The sequence below is a fragment of the Mytilus galloprovincialis genome, chromosome 1, assembly GCF_965363235.1.
Source record: "Mytilus galloprovincialis chromosome 1, xbMytGall1.hap1.1, whole genome shotgun sequence".
NCBI lineage: Eukaryota > Metazoa > Mollusca > Bivalvia > Mytilida > Mytilidae > Mytilus > Mytilus galloprovincialis.
Genome location: NC_134838.1, coordinates 13,017,258 through 13,038,265, shown reverse-complemented (window position 1 = coordinate 13,038,265; position 21,008 = coordinate 13,017,258). Strand labels below are relative to the sequence as shown.

General features: G+C 31.7%; 1 protein-coding gene across 1 annotated transcript; it reads left to right on the top strand.

The window, feature by feature from the left end:
• Positions 1-6,148: 6,148 nt before the first annotated feature.
• On the top strand, positions 6,149-17,572 carry LOC143065746 (microfibril-associated glycoprotein 4-like). Its single transcript, XM_076239173.1, has 9 exons — positions 6,149-6,213; positions 9,650-9,688; positions 9,981-10,075; positions 11,029-11,100; positions 11,545-11,671; positions 12,827-12,960; positions 13,707-13,803; positions 14,914-15,078; positions 17,293-17,572. Exons 1-9 carry the CDS (start codon positions 6,210-6,212, stop codon positions 17,538-17,540), a joined length of 981 nt encoding a protein of 326 aa, XP_076095288.1. The 5' UTR covers positions 6,149-6,209; the 3' UTR covers positions 17,541-17,572.
• The last annotated feature ends 3,436 nt before the right edge of the window (positions 17,573-21,008 follow it).

Sequence of the window (21,008 nt, the reverse complement as noted above, 5' to 3'; positions counted from 1 at the left end):
AGACAAAGCAGATAATATCACCTTCCTGAGCACCTGCAAACGGAGAAGATATTTCCTAATTGATACGATATTCCCAAGCTTGTATGTCATATCATGATGTATATAATAGAGGGTTTCTACTCAGAGATAGCAACGAAACCAAGAGTTTCATTGATAAAGTTGACGTCATCCATTCTTAATTTTTCGCACGCAAAAAAGACTGGTTGACTGTTATGTAATATCTGTTTCACAGATGATAACGGATATGTTCCAATTGTCGTAACTACAACCCCGTTTTCTTTTGCTCAAATGAGACCTGCCAGTTAGACGTCTTACCCGGTTTGTACTTAAATGAGTGACACGACAGGTGCCGCAGGATAAGCTAACTCTTTTGGAGCATCTGTGATCACCCCTAGTTTTTGGTTTAATTTGTGTTTTGTTCAGTCTTCAGTTTTCTATGTTGTGTTTTGTTCAGTCTTCAGTTTTCTATGTTGTGTTTTGTGTACTATTGTCTGTCTGTCTGTCTGTTTGATTTTTTTTCTTTTTTAGCTATGGCATTGTCAGCTAGTTTTCAAGGGGTTTGAATGGTCCTTTGGTATCTATCTTTCGCCTCTCTTTTATTATATTGTTATTAATACAAGGCAAAGTCTTCACGACGTGAAACTCTATCCTTAAAATAAATTGTCACGGAACTTTATTTATATATACTTTTCCCTAATGTATGAGGACAACTTTTACCATTGTAGTTTATCATTGTAACGTTCAATCCCTTGCAAGACTCGATGATAAACCATAGGAAATTTGGAAGGATAGTATTTTTCTTGCTAAGTGAATGTAAGGTCTAAGGAATACCCATGACCAGTATTTTGGTTGATATTGATTCCAAAACTTAAAAGAACTTGAAGGTATCTTTGCATATCGTTTTTAGCAACCATGTTGTAAGTTGAACTGTGTAAAACATTGTAAGTGGTAAATACTCGCCTTGTGACATCAACTCAAGGGACCGGAACATACAGTTCTAGTACATAATTTTATGTATTTGTTTTTATTGCAGCATAATGAATAAAAGTGTTGTTACGTCTCTTATCGGTATTAACATCATCTCACTTCTGATTGGCGAACCAGTACATTAGTTAATCCTTTGCAGAGTATCTGTAATACATTCCCGTAATATAGTTTCTTCACTGAAACAGCTGTCGTCCCTTCATCTTACATCGTACAGTTGTATAATCAAGCTATACTCTAATAATTTACAATTTATCTAAATTTATAAAAAAGTCATATTCAATTACATTTTTCAAAAGCATTAAACTAACAACTAACGTTATAATACAGTTATTCTATTAAAAATATGATAACAATTATCGATTAATAAGGTTAATTTAACATAATCCAATCAATGGTTTATCTGAACGATATATATCTGTATCTAAACTAACTGACGAAATTTTTACCACGTCTTAAATATCATATGACATTTCTGTTAATATTCTATATTTTTTTAATGAGATATGTAAAATATTGAACAATGATCTATTTGTATTTGTTTTCTTAGAAATAATAAATATTCAAAATTAAAGTACAGAAAGACTTCATAAATTCAAATTACATATCAAATGAAATAAAATTAATTAAAACACAATGTTATATTTTATAAGTTTATTAACGTGCGTGAGACACTATAAATGTTATGAAATGTGATTGAAAAGTATCCATGATAACATGAAAAAATGGATTTAATTCATCACTTTTGATTACATTTATATACCTTTATGGAGTTATTTTCTTTCAGTACGATATGTCATTCTTTCGAAGAATCAACCCGGAGGATAACATGATTCAAGGCATAAAATAAAAATAAATTCGTCTGATAGTTTTAGTTGCCGATTTGGGAATTTGTTTTTTAAAATTCAATATATGATAGGCTGTATATATCATGATTATCTGTAAAAAAAAAATGTGATTTCATTAAAAAAAATATATATATAAAAATAATATTTCAATCGATGCAATTAAAATTGTTAAAAACATTATCACTTTTCCGTGATAGAAATGTCATAACAAATAGAAAAATACCAACAACATAGTACCACCCCCTTTTCCCATAAACTTAGTTGGTATAATAAACTACTTACAAAGTGTCTGGTATTTTTCTTTTACCGTTATCGGATGGTAAAAATTCATTTGTGTCTTTCTTCATGCAGTTACAGTATTATGAGTGATAATTTCTAAGGTTTTTTTTTAGATTAATTAGTGAATTAATTTCATATTCCTGATAAACCGTAGGACGTATTAAAACCTGAACGCATTGGAAAGGAATTTCCCACTTAAGTGTGGTCGGTAAAATAGGATGCTAAATTTTGCTAATCTTTATAAAAATAATAAATTTTGACGGTATATTAGTAAGATAATGCATATTTTAAGGTTATCCTTGTCGTAAAACACGGTGTGTTTTACGACAACAAAAACATCAAAATATGCATTATCTATAACGTAATTAAAAATATGCTTAATTACACATTACGTTGTGTAACTTTTAATTTTGGTATATTTAAGATTTAAATTTAAAGGTCTGGCTTTAAGTTTGTCTTGCTCTCGAAAGCAAGTTTAACATTGCCGATCAGATCAACTCGATGATCCCGATTGTCCAAATTTCCACGACCAAGCTCAACCAAAGTCTTGATCGGGCCTGTTTACGACTTTTACCAGACCGCCATCCGACTGTACACGACCTTAACTTGACCATTAACGACTCCTTAATGACTCCACCACGACTCAATCCCGACAACAAAATGAATACTTATTCGATAATTCCGATCAATTCACGATCTTTAGACGATCTCTACTCGACTATCTAAACCAAATCAACTATTCACGATCTCATTCTGATCTCGACCAGACCAGATCGAACTGATCGTATATGGGTCGTAGGGATACTCGAGAATTGGTCGGGTATGCACAATTTTAGTATAAAAACGCCCAAAATTTTTATTCCCCGTCGGAGTGGGCATTAAGTGTTAGTCTCGTCCGTTCGTACGTACGTACGTCCCAGCAATATTAGTTTCCGTTCACTAATTTTATTTTGCCTCAACCAAATTTTGTGACTCGCCGTATACACAATGCTTATAACCATAAAACACAGTTCAAATGCGAATTTGGGTGACTGTTCTTGCGAATGACCCTTTATAATGTTATATATGCTAGCTGGACACATTCTCCGTTTGTTTGGTTATATTCAGTAGACGGTTCGAGTAAAGTCATACATTTAAAATATCTACATAGAAATAAAGCAGTTGGATTTGCGGGCAAGGTGATAAGAGCTAAGAGAGACAGGTTAATAGCTGTGACGGAGCTTGACGAGTGCATAGAAGATGGTTTAGACAGCAACGGGCGACGAGAAATCTAGGTGAGGCCATGGCTGATACGGCGATCACTGCGTGGGCAGTATGAGAGACTTGCACTAACTCAACAAAGAGGAACCCAATGCCTATAAAAACTTCCTTATAGTGGACACTGATATGTAATAGTAGTTTTATTGCTCTTTTTTTTAAAATGACACCACAAAATGAGATTTGTCACTAGATTAGTACTTATGTAAGTTAGCAACATACATAAACTTTACCACCCACTTGTCCTTGCTATCTTACAAATTAAGCCTACCGATTGTGTCATATATGTGCATAAGTATGTATTCAGAATTTTTCATAGATTTGATATCCAGTAGTTGAATGGGTAAAGATATTTATTTTCTTTTTGCTGTATGGCAACAACCTGCATGTATTTGCTAAATCATATTGCAAAAGAGGGCAAAGATGTCACATATTTCCCCAAAATTTGACCCAAAGTAGAATTTCAATCCCCTGGAGTGATATCTTTTCTGAAACTGTTTACAATTTTACATATATCTATCAAGAGTTTATTTCTTTCTAACCAAAGTTTTGTAAACTTTGTGTGCCGTTTGTTATAGTTTGTTAAGCGTTACAGAGGTAGAAACAAATGCATCGTTTAATCAGAGTTTACTGACCCTGTTTGAACTGTCAAAAACGCATGCACATTTTTATGTTGTTTGAACTTATTACGCCGGGAAAATAGCCTCCGTAGAAGATGTTATAGACACAGAGGACATCGCTCCTCTATGCATACTTATTTTTTTGGCAATTCTTCATATTAATCAGATGACTGTATGACGATAGTGATGATAAAGCCTCTTTTTTTATAAGGAGGTATGTTCTTGTTTGTCATAACTCAAAATATTGTCTAAAATTACTCAAATTTTCTTTCATAGCTGTTATTTTAATGAAAGAAAGGAGGATGATACCTAAATTTGAGTAATTTTAGACATTGTTTTGAGTTATGACAAGCAAGAACACAATTAGATAATCGATTTAATGTTAAAGTTAGAAAAAAAATGCATCATTTGAACTAACAAACGACAAACGACAAACTGAAGACGCATTTGAAGAGAGTGTATAGTTTGGTTTTATCTTATTTTGGTGTGAAATTACGTCAAAAAATTCGAATGAAAAAAAAAATGACTGTAAGGAGAATTTTATTTGTTATTAATAATTTCTGTGTTATTTGGTGTTCTGTGAAGAGCTGTCTCATTGGCATCTTTTTTTCTATACTACCAACATTTCTGGACAAACGGAAAATACGTGCAGACAAAACAGAAAATAGTCCATTAAACAGGTAAAATATAATCTTTATGTCCTTATAAACCAACTTTCTTTGAAAGATAACTTAGTCATCAGCAGTCTAATAATGAATGTTATTGCACAATCTCTTTCATATTTGAAAAATCCGCCGGTGCCAAAATTGAGTTAAATTGATACTTGGTGTCTTTTGCCTCTCTTTTAAAATGTTACCTCTCCTTGCAAAAGTAAAGACACGTACTGTACATGAAGGAATTTTTGTACAGTTAAAAAAAATGTTGCCAATATAGTTTTGCGGAAGCAGAGTTATGAGAGTTAATCAGATCTGCACACACTTTTAAAGAATCATGTAGCAGTCATGTGTTCTCGTGTATGGCCGAGTAGAGATCGAAGAGTGGTCGAATGTGATCGGGTTTTGGTCGAATTGGTCTGGGATAAAATAAATATAGAATCGAAGTGATCTGGAAGCGATCGGGCATTGGTCGAGTTAATCTGGAAATGATTGGACATTAGTCGAGCAAAGGTCGAAACGATCGTGTACTGATCGGTAAATTTTTTTGTATTCCGACCAAACTCGATCTCTACACGATCCTTTGTCGATCAATTCGACCATTACTCGATCTCTTCTCGATCTCTTCTCGAGTGAATTGCTTCTCGATCCTTACTCGAATGTTTTTGACATGTCAAAAACTCTCGGGTAGAAAGTCAAATCGATGAAGAGCAAGGTAGACTATCACCAACATTCTTGTCGATTGAGTCAGACCAGTCTCCCGATCACGTAATTTGTCTTGATCGGGCTTGATCGAGTTGATCTGATCGGCAGTGTGAAACTAGCTTAACAGAGATTTACGATACTGAATTCTGACGGTTTTTCGTGTATTAGAAACGTCTTCATAAGCCGGCAATATAACTTTTACCGGTTGATTTGTAAACGGAAATCAGATAAGGCCAATGTGTGACTTATATACATACTGCATTTATTTTTTTGTTTTTTCAAGTAGATGCAGATTTTAAGGGAGTTCCGATGAATGTGTCACATTTTCTTGATAGCTCTGAACATAAGTTTGAATTTATACTTTCTTTGTAAACATAGACCCGAATCTTGTGAGTTATTCATCTTTTTATTGCACAACCTCTTACAAGAAAATATATTTTATTTTCAACAAGTCCTTCAGTATCTTTTGCGTGAAATATGAAAAAAATGTGGATTAGCATTAACCAAATTATTTGGAAGGTACATTATCTTTAATTGTGTTATCAGTTTCAACATTTATAAATCTAATGTTCCTGATCATAAGGTTCTATACGTACTTCTATGTATAAACACAGCCACGGTTAAGGCACCTTATATTGAGAAGACTTATTCACAGAATAAGACATGTTATTTTGATCCATTGACAATTTGACGTATAAACTGGAAAAGGATCGGAAGTTTGAAAATGAAAATGAAAATAATAAGCAACACCTATTGTACGCTGTAATCTATCGAATTGTACATGCATACTAATGTGTATTCTCTTATCTCTATTAAACTGGCTTATCGCATGAAGTCTTGAATGAAATAGGTAGTCGGAGAAAATGTGTAAGTCACTATTCTTTTGCTTCAATCTGTCATACACAGGTTGAGGTTTAATTATGAAGTATCACAACGTATATGTAAAGCAGTATTAGATTTATTGTATACCGTATAAAATTAGATTGTATAGTTATGTCATTTTTTTAATTGATGATTAGGAGGTAGGTTAATGGGACACCTTAGCTAGATGAGCTAATTCAATGTTTTAACTACTTACATCACTGGGTCGATGACACTGCTAGAGAATTTTTCGTCCCCGACAGTTTAACTAGCCCAGTAGTCAGGACTTAGGTGTTGACAGGAATATTAATTATATGGTCATTTATTATAAATTAACTATTTTCAAAAGTATTAATTATTCGAAATATTTAGGATTTTCTTATCCCAGACATATATTGCAAAGCCGTATTTGAAGCAACGGTGTTTTTTTAATGTTGGGACCTTAATGCTCTTCCACTTTATACTTGTTTTGTTTTCTAACTATTTTGATCTGATCGTCACTGATGGGGCTTATGTAGATGAAACGCGCGACTGGCGTCAAAACTATGTATATGTATAACTGTATAACAAGCATCTTGGATTTAAGTTCAACAGTAAATCCCAAAATTGTATGATGTACGTAATGTCATGTATGTCATTTATAAAACTATACATTTGAACATGATTTCCAGAAATATTTGTGAAATTTTAGTTTATAGAACAGCAATATCACAATGAATTCTGGACCGGTGTCATATGGTATTTTGAATCCCTTAAAAAATGAAGCGGTGTCAAAATACCACGCGGTAAAATGACCCCGTGGTCATTATACCGCATGGTATTTTGACCCCGGGGTCATTTTTCCCATATGGTATTTTGAACCCCCCAGCGGTATATTGAAGCCCCCTGTTTTTGATAAATAGTATTGCAGATAATTTTAATTTACAATTTGTTGGCTATCATTTTTTTTAATTGGAGACTTTTAGTAGGGGGTTCAATATACAGCAGGAGGGTCAAAATAACCATGGCTAAGTAAAATTTTCAAAACTTCTTTTCAAGCCAGTAAAATACATACAAACTCCTCATTGGAATATAATTACTATGTTAAAGAGTTATAACAGCTAGATTTTTTGAAATCCAAGGTCTATAGTAGGCGGTTCAAAATACCATGTCAAAGTAAAATTTTCAAAATATCTTTTCAAGCAAGTAAAATGCATACAAACTACTTATTGCAGTATAATTACTATGTAAAGGAGTTAGAATAGCTAGAATTTTTTACATGAGAGGTTTATAGTAGGGGGTTCAATATACCGCAGGGGGTCAAAATACCATGGCAAAGTAACATTTTCAAAACATCTTTTCAAGCAAGTAAAATACATACAAACTACTTCTAATATAATTAGTATGTTAAAGAGTTATAACAGCTAGATTTTTAGAAATCCAAGGTTTATAGTAGGGGGTTCAATATACCATGGTTAAGGGGGGGGGGGGTTCAAAATACCATGGCGAAGTAAAATTTTCAAAATATCTACCCCCTACTATAGACCTTGAATTTCAAAAATTTAGCTGTTATTACTCCTTAACATAGTAATAATACTGAAATGAGTTGTTTGTATGTATTTAACATGCTGGAAAAGATGTTTTGAAAATTTTACTTAGCCATGGTATTTTGACCCCCCTGCGGTATATTGAACCCCCTGCTATAGACCTCTCATTTCAAAACTTCTAGCTATTCTAACTCCTTTACATAGTTATTATACTCTAATAAGTAGTTTGTTTGTATTTTACTTGCTTGAAAAGATATTTGAAATTTTACTTTGCCATGGTATATTGAACCCCCTACTATAGACTTTGAATTTCAAAAATTCTAGCTATTCTAATTTTTTTATCTGTTTTTTACTTGCTTGAAAAGATATTTTGAAAATTCTACTTTGCCATGGTATTTGGAACCTCTACCTTGGTATTTTAAACCCCCTACTATAGGCTTTTAATTTCAAAAATTTTAGCAACTGTAACTCATTTACATAGTGATTATACTCCAATGAGTAGTTTGTATGTATTTAACATGCTGGAAAATATATTTTGAAAATTTTACTTTACCATGGTATTTTGACCCCCCTACCATAGTATATTGTTGAACCCCCTACTATAGACCTTGAATTTCAGAACTTTAGCTGTAATTACTCCTTAACATAGTAAAAATACTCAAATGAGTAGTTTGTATGTATTTAACATGCTGGAAAAGATGTTTTGAACATTTTACTTAGCCATGGTATTTTGACCCCCCTGCGGTATATTGAATCCCCTGTTATAGACCTCTCATTTGAAAAATTCTAGCTATTCTAACTTATTAACATAGTAACAATACTCCAATAAGTAGTTTGTATGTATTTAACATGATGGAAAAGATATTTTAGAAAATTTTACTTTACCATGGTATTTTCACACACCCCCTTTTTCTACCATGTCTACCAGGGTATATTGAAACCCCTACTATAGACCTTTAGTTTTAAAAATTGTAGCTACTCTAACTCCTTTACATAGTAATTATACTCCAATAAGTGGTTAGTATGTATTTTACTAGCTTGAAAAGATGTTTTGAAAATTTTACTTTTTAGATTTAAATGAGCCATGGTAATTTGACCCCCTCCCCCTTTCTTACTATTGAAAATTAAAACTTAAGTCTACCATTCTATATAAATGTTTCAAATTTCAAAGAATTAAAGTGTTCAAGCTACATGGTCTAGTTATAACGCCTTTTTTAATGAAATTTTTGTTGGTGAAGACTTCAGAGCACTAAAAATACCAAGCAAATATTTCTCTTCAAACCAATCATAGAAAATTGACCTCCCGTTCTTATATGAATGATTTTTAATCTTTGGTTAGCTTTTATATAATGGAAAATGTTTTATTAATAATTTAGAATGAAAAAAACAGGGGGGTTCAATTTACCATGGGGGTCAATTTTCCATACAGGGGGGGGGGGGGGGGGGGTATTTACCATAGCGGTATTTTGACCCAGGTGTCAATTTACCATGGGGTTCAAAATACTATATGACACCGGTACTAAATGATTTCCTCTGAAAAATATAAAAAATAATATCTTTAACTTTGGACATAACATATAATGCAAATGTTTTGTGGTTGAAATATTCTAAAAATATTTAAAGACACGGACAGAGCTCACGGATGTTTTGCATAAATATGTATTTCTTTTTATATAAGAATTATATTGAACTCACTTTTGGTATACCTTAATGAGACAATAAATGACACTCACAGAAAGTGTTATCTATTTTAATCTGTTTGTTATCCATTCGTTTTATGTGTGTGATGTAATTGAGATTTTGATTTTTGCCATTTGATTAGGATCTTACCGTTTTGCATTTTCCTCGGAGTTCAGTATTTTTGTAATTTTACTTTTTTCTGATCTATTCAGATATTTGATTTACTATATTTTTAGTTAAATGGTCTGTCTGTGTGCTTCTCATATCCTTTATAGGTATGTATTTATTAAAGAGATAAAAAGTTGAACATATTCTACCATCAAACTAATTTATAAACATATGTAATTTGTATAGGGTCTTTTAGTTCAAATGATATATTCATATGACTGTATCTGATGGCAATCACCATTTTGCCAACATGAATAGAGAAATGTTTTTGATAAATTGCAATATTTTCAAAAAATGATTCAGAAAATGAACACAAACAAATATCAAAGTTTTTTTAAAATCATGCACACGTACAGAACTGTATATTTTAATCATGTCTTTTTTTTTTTATGTCACAAGCACTCGTGATAGAGTGTAAACAAGAATGTTGGTCCTGCAGTGGAGTTGAAAGCAGCAGCGAGTGTAATCATCGTATACAGTGTGATGATGGTGAGGTCAGTTTGGTTTTCTTTTTTTTGTTTCAAATCTACATCATAAAATCAAACGCAGTCATGAATGTTGTTGTTGGTAATTAATAATTTTCATTCAATTACAAAAAAATAACAAAATAAAAAACACCGAGAGTAAAAAAAGTGGAAGTAATCAGCAAAATAATTTGTAAGTTCTCATTCCTTTTGGAAAAAAACTGTACTTCTCTTATTGCCGACTTATTCCTGTATTCTTGTTAAGCTAATGTCATACAAAACGATACTGTTAGTTTCTTTTAACGTCATGTTCCGCTATGTTAGTAATGCTCCTTGATTAAAATAATGAATATACCAAGGGGTATTAAGAGTCACAAAAAGTAAGCAAGTTAATAAAAATCAATAGCCAAAACGAAAATTGACGAACGACAAACAACGATAGCAAATTATACTCAGAGCAATAACAATACTAACACGGGGGTGGGGTGGACTCAAGTACTCCGGACGCTTCAGTAGATCATGCATCATTCTATTGAGTTACTGTTGTTAATTAAACAATAAGTCATGTTCAGGGAAAAGCCTTTTTTTTTAGAGCGAATTGAAAACAAAATGTTTCTTGCTTAACTAAAGGACAAAACAAAATTCAAATATCATATGTAGTCTTGAAGAAATGTAATAGTTTAATATTTAATGCGGGATTTTTTTAGACTTCGATCCGTCATTGACGACAGCAAGCAACCCGATCTCTTTAAAAAAAATGAATTAACACATGTGCTAAATAAGCACCTATCTAACATTATGAACTTGATATAAGGACAATATAGGTATATTTGATGTATCCCTTAGATCGGACAATAATTCAGGGCTTGTTTTTCCTATCTTGATTTCCTTGATACATGTGCTTCAATTAAAGGCTCGTGTCAAGTGAGTAATGGTTTTTTGTTAAGACTTACTATTGTAAGTAATATTTGTTTTTATTGTAGGTTTGCTATATGCACAACTTTGTAACGGAATCCGGTGCTGTAGAGTTTGATTACGGATGTGGCTCGTCACTGGTATACTTAAGTTTACTATCTTAGAGTTAACCCCGACCCTTACGACATTTGGATCCCATGGATAGTTTTCTGTTTGGCAATTATACCATATCTCATATTATTTTATAAATATCAGGTGTATTAATTTATGCTATGGAGGTTTTACTGTATAAGAATTGATATATTCAAACAATGATGTTTTGATTATACCCATAATAAATGTGTTAATATTTTATATATATAAACAAATTGGCTGGCAAACGTCAACAAAAAAACTTAAACGACAAAAATAATCAGAAAACATGAATGTTTCAACAAACATTTTTAAAATAATAGACTGACAGCTTATCAAGCATTATTAGCAAAACCTCTAAAAAAAAACCAACATAAATTCAATTTGGATATACCCTCTACAGTATATACGTACGTACATGATACAATTCATTTGTTTTTGTATCGATAAAGGCTTGTAGTAATTCTGGTAGTTCGATACTGGGGCGCCGTTCAGAAGGTCATCATGTTAGGTGCACACTTTGCTGCGATACCAGACTATGTAATGATCAATTGAATTGCACAAATTCTGGTCAATTACGTAAGTACACTGTATCTTTTATAATTTAAAATAAAATGCTCACTATTTTGTGTTTTTATAGAATCCATAATAAAGATCAACAGTATTAACTGCCGATAATAAATTTGGAAAACCAATAATAAGCTATGAAACAATTAATCCAACTCAATGTGTAATTATATTCCTTAATAGCATATGGGTCAATGTTATGCTATAGTGATGTTAGTTTGTGATCGACTTTTGAGTTTGTATATATGTTGAACTTTGAACCTATAAATAGAGGCAACAGTAGTATACCGGTGATCAAAAGTAGAATTTTTCAATCAATTAACGAGATTTGAACATCAGTAAACTACTGTCATCTTAATCTATATATAGTATGAATTGCCTTTCTAACTAGTATTGCTGTGGATTCATTAATATCCGTAGGATATTAATTTTTCGTGGATACCGTGGGTACAGGAGAGCCACGAATTTAAATGTTTAACGAATTACGAATGTTCTAAAGGAATTTATGCAGACTTTGCCAAAACCACGAATTTGAATATGCACGGATATGCAGGTTTTCCTCAATCCACGAAAATTGAATTGGTACCCACGAAAATAAATGAATCCACAGTAAGTCTTGTCCCTGGGAGATATGCACACCTCTCTATATCAAAATTATATAAAACAAAACAGATCATATCCCAATTCATAAACAAAAGATACTCTTTGATGTCAAAACAAGTTCTTTACAGTACACCACAGATTTGTTTACTTCAATTTCAACAGAACAATTATATTTTGCAAAGAAGTTATACTTCTTACATTTTCATTATGTAAATACATCACATTAACCTTGAGTGGTTTGTCATGTTCGTCCGTTTTTTTTTAGAATAACATGACAGACCATATTGAGTTATCGACAGGATGTTTTTTTCTGTTGGAGACATTGGACTTAAATATGTTAAAAGAAATCTGGTACTGAAAACCTATTTTCTCCCCAAATTGCGTAAAAACAGTTCTTCAAATCCAATGTTTTGTTACTTGACAGTTATAGAAATGATTTATCATACATTCTGTTTATAACGATATGTTTTGTCAGAAGACATAACGAAGATTATAAAACACATGTCACTATAATAAATCATTTACTTACTTAATTTATATTTAACATACGGGATATCTTTTCAGCCTCAAGACTTCCACGAGAATGTACCGACTTACAGTTATCTGAAAGCGGCGTCCATACTATTTACCCATATGGACAGATGCAGCTTCCGGCATCTGTTTATTGCTACGTAGATTCAAGTTTCCATACTTGGACTGTAAGTTTGTAATATGAACATTAAACGAGACTTTAGTCCTATTCAAAGAACATTTTACCTATTTAATTGACGTATTTATAATTATATTTTGTCATACAGGACCTCAAGAACTCGACTATTTATTCATTCTTCACTTTCATATTGTATTGTTTTGAACCTTCCTGATAGACAAAAGTCTTGTTTTTTTAATTGTCCTGTAATAACATTGTGATATACTCCTATCTTAATGGAGAATCATTATTGGAATTTTAATTGTAATTGAATCCTGTACTGGCTTTTTAAATGAAAACTACTATTAATACATTTTATGCGTTCGAAGTTCTTTTCTAGATTAACCTGCACCAGGAACGATCAAAGCCAAAATTTGAAGTCCAAAGTGACGCGAAAAACATGATCTAAAGAATGAAAGTCACCAATGTATAAAATCCAACCCAAACTTTGCCAATAGAAGCTGGAACTGTAGTTTCATTCAATGTTTATTTCAAATCTGTTAAGATATATTTAACAAAATGGCGTACAATCAAAACTAAACGTAGAATAATATATAAACTACAGTATAAAAATAATGTATCAACGATTATAATTTTAAAAACTGTTTGTCCCTTGCAAAATAATGCCTAACATTTAAGTGATTGAGGTGTATATAAGGCGAGTACCCTTAAATGGTACATCTGTTTGTCATTAGTATTGATCAAGTGTTACTCCTTTTCTAATTTCAACAAATAAATTAGATATTAACATTTCAGGTTATTCAACGAAGAATTAATGGATCAGTCAATTTTTACAGAGATTGGCAAGCATACAAGACTGGATTTGGACAAGCTAACGACGAATATTGGTTAGGTAAAATACACATAGAAAGAATAAAGTAATAAGTGTGAACAGACAATAAATTAGTCAGTTGAATAGAAGTGAATACAAAACGGTGCATGATCTTTACCAGCATACACCGAAGGGAAGAATATTAATGTGTCCAATAACACTTTATGAATTTTATGCGTTCGAATTGCTTTTAATTCATTTGTCAACTTGTTTCATGAATCTAAGCCGTAATACTAAGCTTTTCAGTAATTTCATTTTCGTGATTTATATTATTTTGCAGTTTGGTCTTCTGTTAGCTGTGAACCGACTTATTGTCTTGGGTAGTTAATTTCGCGTTAGTCCTTCTAGCCCTTTTCGAAGCGATTTGATAACGCGATTTTTAAAGAAAAGATTTAAGTTTTACATGTTCAATTATTTTCTTCTCGCGAAAGTTGCTAAAAATAAATCGCTCGGAAATTTTTGATTAAGAGTAATTTAGGCTGTTCGTCTTAATTAGTTGTCAATCGTTTTATTCATTTAATGATTATTTATTGACATGGCATTAAAATCACTTCGTTGACGACATTTGTTATGCAAACAGATGTATACCTTCAAATACTTTTGGATTGTTTCTTGGTTTGATTGTGTTGTATGATTTCTGTTTAATATTATATCGTCACTGTTCATTTTGAAGTATTGTTCATTATTATCATCTTTCCGAGTTGATCTCATGAAACGTCTGTATGTAGAAGTTGTAACACTTAACTTTAAGTTTCAGTTTTCTTCGAGATATCATTAGCATAAATAATTAACGTAACAGATGAACTAGAGTTCTCTTACTCTTATCCGGTTTATACCTTTTTCCGATTGGTTAATTATCTGTTGTAAAAGAGGGGTAATTTAAACTCATAGATTAAAAATAAACTAACAACGTCGGGCAACAAAAGAAAAAGACAAACAGACAACCAGTAATAAACAAAACACAACATAAAATAATAAGAGATAAGCAACACTTGGGGTGACGTCAGGTGTTTTAAAAGGGTATGTAGATCCTGGTCACCGTGTGGCACCCGTCGTGTTGCTCATGTTATTACAAACCTGGCATATAGTCTAATTTGAAAAGTTATGTCATTAAATGTATCTATTTCACAGGAAACGACAACATACATGAGCTGACATCAGACGGAAACCATGAATTGATGGTAGTGATGACAGATTTTAGTGGGGTAACAAAGTTTGCAGAATATCTCTCGTTCCATATATCTTCTGAGGCGAATGGTTATCGGCTATTGGTCAGTAAATATGATGGAACTGCAGGTATGTTTTACAGTATATACAATAAAAAATAGTGTGAGTAGTACTCTATATATTTGTCATCTTCTAATATTGAGTCAATTTGAACAAATTTACATAAATGAATCAAACACCAATTTATGTAGGTATTAATGAAACAACAACGTCGATATACCATAAATAAGCATGTACATATTTTATAATCGTGAAAAACAATGAAATTTATTTGCAAGTGGTAAAAAGGTTTGAAGTTATTTAAGCCATGCTTTAACCAAGACCAATTCTACACACGATTTCTAAAAAGGTATGATATGCTTGCCTATTTAATACTTAATTATCAGATATCAAAGGACTAGAATGTAATAAACTATGTGACAATACACGGCAGTCAACAATGAGCAAATGCATAACTTATAGTACACTGTAAGACACCGTCATTGCAAATTATGAAACATTTCGAATGAATTAAATAATATTTGTTTTCAGAATAGTCGTTTCGTTTACCTTGGTCATTAATTGATTCAGTAAATGAGTTGCTATTCCTTTAGGACTTAGAAATGTATACAATTAACCGAAAACACGTCCTCTGTGCTTGTTGGTGTCACAGAATACTATCGATCACTTATTGCCGGAAAAACATGTGTTCTTACCTTTTATACTTTTAATTAACGACCATGAAATGTTAGACGTACACTCAGAAACAAAATAATTTTTTGAAACAATTATTAACAAACACTGAAAGTTTACTTTAAAAAAAAAGCTTTGCTTCTTTTTCTTTTTTTAGTAAAACGGAAAATGAACTATATTTGGAACAACATTCCTAAAACTGGGGTCCACTTACCTTTGATAATAAGGAGAAATAAGTCCAGAAATGTAACAAAATCCTTGGATATTGTTTTTTTACAAAATAATACCATTTACATGAATATATAGTTACTTGGGAAAATTTTTTTTTTCAAAAAATATAAATGTGTGCCCTTTTCTACTAACAAGTAGATTTTATAACAAAACAATTGTTTTATCACTTGAAATTGATCCCTCATTAAAGATATAGCCATTTGCATTGAAGTGTAACCCTTTATTGGAGTGGTTGTTCCCATTCTGTTGAATATATTCCTTCATAACGACAGTTTTCTTTCTGGACCATGGTAACTGAAAACGTGAAGACGCAAAACTATGCTTGAAACACGTGTGTCGCAAAAACAACTTTAAAGTACCCTCTCAAACCAATGATCGATATCAAAGTAAAATGATAAAGTCGGAGATGGCGAAAAATATATTGTTTTGGCGAAAGAGGTGGCGAAAAAAATAATTGACTCAGGGGAAACCCTGATAAATAGAATTTTTGGGAATACGAAACCACTATTTGCGGTGAGATTGATAACGAGCAAATGTATTTAAAAAAGAGTAAACAGACAATGAGCTCAAAAACTAAATATAAGTCACAAAAAGTGACGCCGATTCATAAACTTTATAAAGCTTTTTTTGGTTAGTTAGTAAACCTAGTATGCACTACAATAACCTTAAGAAAAATGGTTAATTCCCTATTGATTCTCTATTTATTCTAAAGGACATGTAAGCATTGAACATGTATAGAAACTCCATTTAAGTTTGAATAATGACAGTTGTTATACCTACATGCACCTTGAAAAAGTACGGCGCAATTAGATCCATGATCGTCATTATCTTTGTCAAAAGTAGTGAACTGGTGCCCATTATGTCTGGATAAAGAATCACCTAAAATGAATTATAAGCTTTGAATTGTTACTGAGCTAGCATCGTAATATTTTGTCATACCTAATTATTGTAGGTTTCATGTTCAACAGTTGCTGTTTGCGTTTTAAAAAGGAAACACATTTTTTTCCGGGAATAAGCGAACGATAGTGTTCTGCTTCATCATCAAGCAAATAACACTTTTTTTCGGTAAATTCAAAACATTTCAAATTCTAAGAAAGGCAACTTATCTAAACCAATTGTTATCTGCTCTTTTGAAACTGAAGATGGAAGGAGACACCCAAGCTAAATTTATCTCTTTAACTTTAATTTGAGTGTGTTAATAAAATCAAATTTATTAGTTTTGCAATGGTGTCTTGTCATGGTTATATTAATTACCTTTGTTTCATCTTAAACTTTTTTTAAACCTTCATTAACGCAACCAGCATCCGGAAAAAACAACACAATAATATATAAGAATTTATTAGATGATTAGTATCAATATACAGCTCTATTCAATTTTAGGTGATTCGTTGACAAGACAGAATGGGCACCAGTTCACTACTTTTGACCGAGACAATGATAGTAATGGATCTAATTGCGCAGTACTTTATAAAGGTGCATGGTGGTATGACAGCTGCCATCTGTCAAATTTAAATGGAGTTTATTTTCATGGCCATCATGATGAATATGCCACTGGAATAGATTGGTTTACATTTCATGGGTATCATTACTCAATGAAAACTACCATGATGATGATTAGAAAATACTAATTTGAAGACATTTAAATAAACTTTACATGAAATCTGTTGTTTTTATTTTAATAGCCTTAAGAAAAACTCACGTATCGGCCATTAAGATAAGCAACATTTAGAACTTCACCATTCTCTTACAGGTCCTTTACAGAATTTTGAATATCACTTGATTTAAATATTTAGTGGAATTGGTCTGCGCATACTGTTAACCGTATTCCTAAACACGCCGATATCAAAGATTGGTAATGTATTTTTGTATCTAAGAAACTGCACAGATTGAGCAAGAATTGTTAATGTTTAATGAACCTTACAAAAGAACATAAAATTCTGCGAGTTTATGATAATGAAACAGCAACACAACAATCTTCGAGACATCAAAAGATTAATATATTAATAATGAGTTGATACAAAAAAACTTAGAGCGTTAAAGCACAACAGGGTCAATGACAAAACCGTCAAAAGTAACAATATTTACCGATTTTCATTGGCTTTAAATGATCGGACAATGGACATAAACATTTTGCTAGAGGTTATCAATGGAAATATGTGTCGATTAAATCACAAATTGGAAAACATTTAGGTTTTTCATATAACGTTGATGAGTCAGCGACCCAGTATAAGAATTTTATTCAGTTTGTGAGTTCATTGACCTAGTTCACAAATCATTCGTACTTATGAGCAATTTATATAATTGTTATGAATTGGAAACCAAATATCTAACGATTTCAATTTAAAATTAAGAGCATGCCAAGATGAAAACTGTCACTGTGTCGTCTACATCATATTATCATATCGGCTTTTGTACTCCGTTCAACAAATTCCAAAAAAAAAAACACCTATAAGTATGATCAAGATTATGCTCCTGGGTATAAATCAATTTTTTTTTCTAATATAGGATTTCGAAATATTGTTTTATATATAAACTTTATCATATACGTAAATGAAAAATGAAATAAAAAAAATGGGGTCACCGTTCATTTAAGCTCACAATCTGCCTCCGGAAAAAGCATACATTTTTGTTAATGTCGTTTTTTTCTGTTGAACTAATAGGTGAAATAGAGGTAATATCGAAATAATAAAATAACCTAATTACAGAAATCGCTTAAATTTTACAATTATTTAGTTTATGTACAGCTTATTTAAAAACAATAATAAAAAAATATAGGTCACCGATGAGTTAAAAAAAACATATTTGAAAAAATGGCATTTTTGCTCCAAAAGGAGATAATTTGAAGCTTTTTCAATGATATAAAAATTTAAAAGTCATCTGGGAGGAAACAGAATCAATTTTTTGGGTTGATTTTTGTATCATATCATTAAGTAATAACTAATAGTGTAATAAATAAAATTTGTAATAAAAATATAAAGTTTTAATTTTTTGCTGATTTTTTTGTACCCACGAGCAACATTAAATCACAAATTACAACGGCACATCCATAAAAAAAAAATAGAACGAGCATTCATTGAAGAACGAAGTCTGTACAAATTAAAAACCAATTCTTCAGAGAACAATTGAAGGTCTTTCCACCTCGATAATAAGAATGAAATTTAAAAAACGATGTCCGAAAATTGCACTCCGTGTTGATGTATTGTGGTAAATCAAACTGATATACAAAAAGATATCAAAAGACTGTAGACCTCTCCGACTTATAACGTATGAATTGATCCAACATATCGCCTATCTCAAATTTTCAAAGGTGAATAACTCCAATAAGATGTCCTCCTATCACTCCAGTCAAAATTAACCAAATCATTCTTAAGAGTAGACGAACAATTTGGTGATACAGTTTGTTAAAATCTTTTACAGTTTTAGAGATATAGCGATGACAAGAAAAAGGGGACGTGGGGGGATAACTCCTATAAGAATAAGTGTTTGGTCACACAGGGTGAGTTTTAAAAATTCCATTACTGTACAACATCCTTGACCAAAAATTCATTCGATATGTTGTAAGACAACAAAGCATCTCAGACGGCAAAAGAAAAAAAAAATAATCCGAAGAAAAACAAAAGGTCCTACCACGAAAAGTGGAAAGACCTAATAATGTAAATTGTATACAGTGTACAAGCATATTGTTTTAACCTCGATATTGTTGCATCCGCTTTGATAAAAAATGTGGCCAAGTTGTTACAAGTCATTCTTGATGTTGAAAGAGAACTTGTAAAATAAATCAGATTGTTTTTGTAGTTGGACATTGTATAGTTGAAGATATGAAACGAAATTCGTTCTTTTTTGTGTTAAAATACGTATTACAATACAGACCAGAAACCTTGGAAAATGTCAGCATGGGCTAAATTATTTGAAATACTATGGATTTTATAATCCCAGGCATAGATATTCTAAGTCATATTTGACACAACTGTTTGGGATTTTAGGTCATAAATGCTCTTCAACTTTGTACTTGTTTAACTTTTTAACTATTTTGATCTGAGCATCACTGATGAGTCTTATCTAGACAAACCGCTCGTCTGGCGTATTAAATTATAAGCCTGGTACCTTTGATAACGTTTAAGAATTTGTTTGATAGAGGCAACAATACTTTACCGAAGTTCAAAATACATAAATAGATCGAGAGAAAAGAAATCCGGGTTACAAACTAAACCCGAGTGATACACATCAATTATAAGACAAAATCAGCGAAACAACAGAACACTGAAACGTTTTAATCTACGGTCTGTTAACATTTAAGAAATAAGGGTATGCACGTATTTAATTGTTAATCAAGATTTTAAATGATTTGGAATAGTTTCCTGTACGATCTTCTCATCGTTTTGTAATAGGTTTGGACGTTTCACACATTGGGAATGATAAGATCATATTTAACGGGCCAGGGAGTAATAATACAAAAGAATACTAGTTATACCCATTTCATATAGCAACGTAATATACTTTTTATGATAACATCAGAGAATGTGTAAAATAGTGCTTGTTGTTTCAAATTATAAATTGGGAAAATAATGCCTATGCGTATAAAACAACCCATCGCTGAGTGCATGCAGAAAGCACTGAAATCTTCATAACTTCAAAAGAGGGACGATAGATACCAGAGGGACAGTCAAACTCATAAATAGAAAATAAACTGACAACGCAATGGTTTAAAATGAAAAGGACAAACAGGCAAACATAAGTACGCACGACACAACATATAAAACTAAAGAATAAGCAATACGCTCATTTTCAGACGGTGTTTTTCTAAAATGGAAGCGGTTGCTCTTGTGTTTAGTCTTTATATTTTTTAACATATCCCATGATAAAACATAACATAATATAAATGTCGAGACTGAAAACAATTGCGGCTACTTCCATTGTAGACAAAACCATCTGAAAAGTGACGTTTAACGGTATATTTAATATATTTTTCATATTTAACCTTAAATTTGAAAGTCTTCAATGACCAACACAGTTCAATTTTTAACATAAAATAATTGAATTAAATGAAGTAGACACTAAAGTGTTTAACAAATGTCCAAAATCAGGTACTTCATGTT

What these genes read in the sequence shown, in the direction of transcription:
- LOC143065746 (XM_076239173.1), top strand. An exon ending in TACAGTGTGATGATGGTGAG is followed by an intron (nt 10,076 to 11,028) that starts GTCAGTTTGGTT and finishes TTTTTATTGTAG; the next exon opens with GTTTGCTATATGCACAACTT. An exon ending in TAAATATGATGGAACTGCAG is followed by an intron (nt 15,079 to 17,292) that starts GTATGTTTTACA and finishes ATTCAATTTTAG; the next exon opens with GTGATTCGTTGACAAGACAG.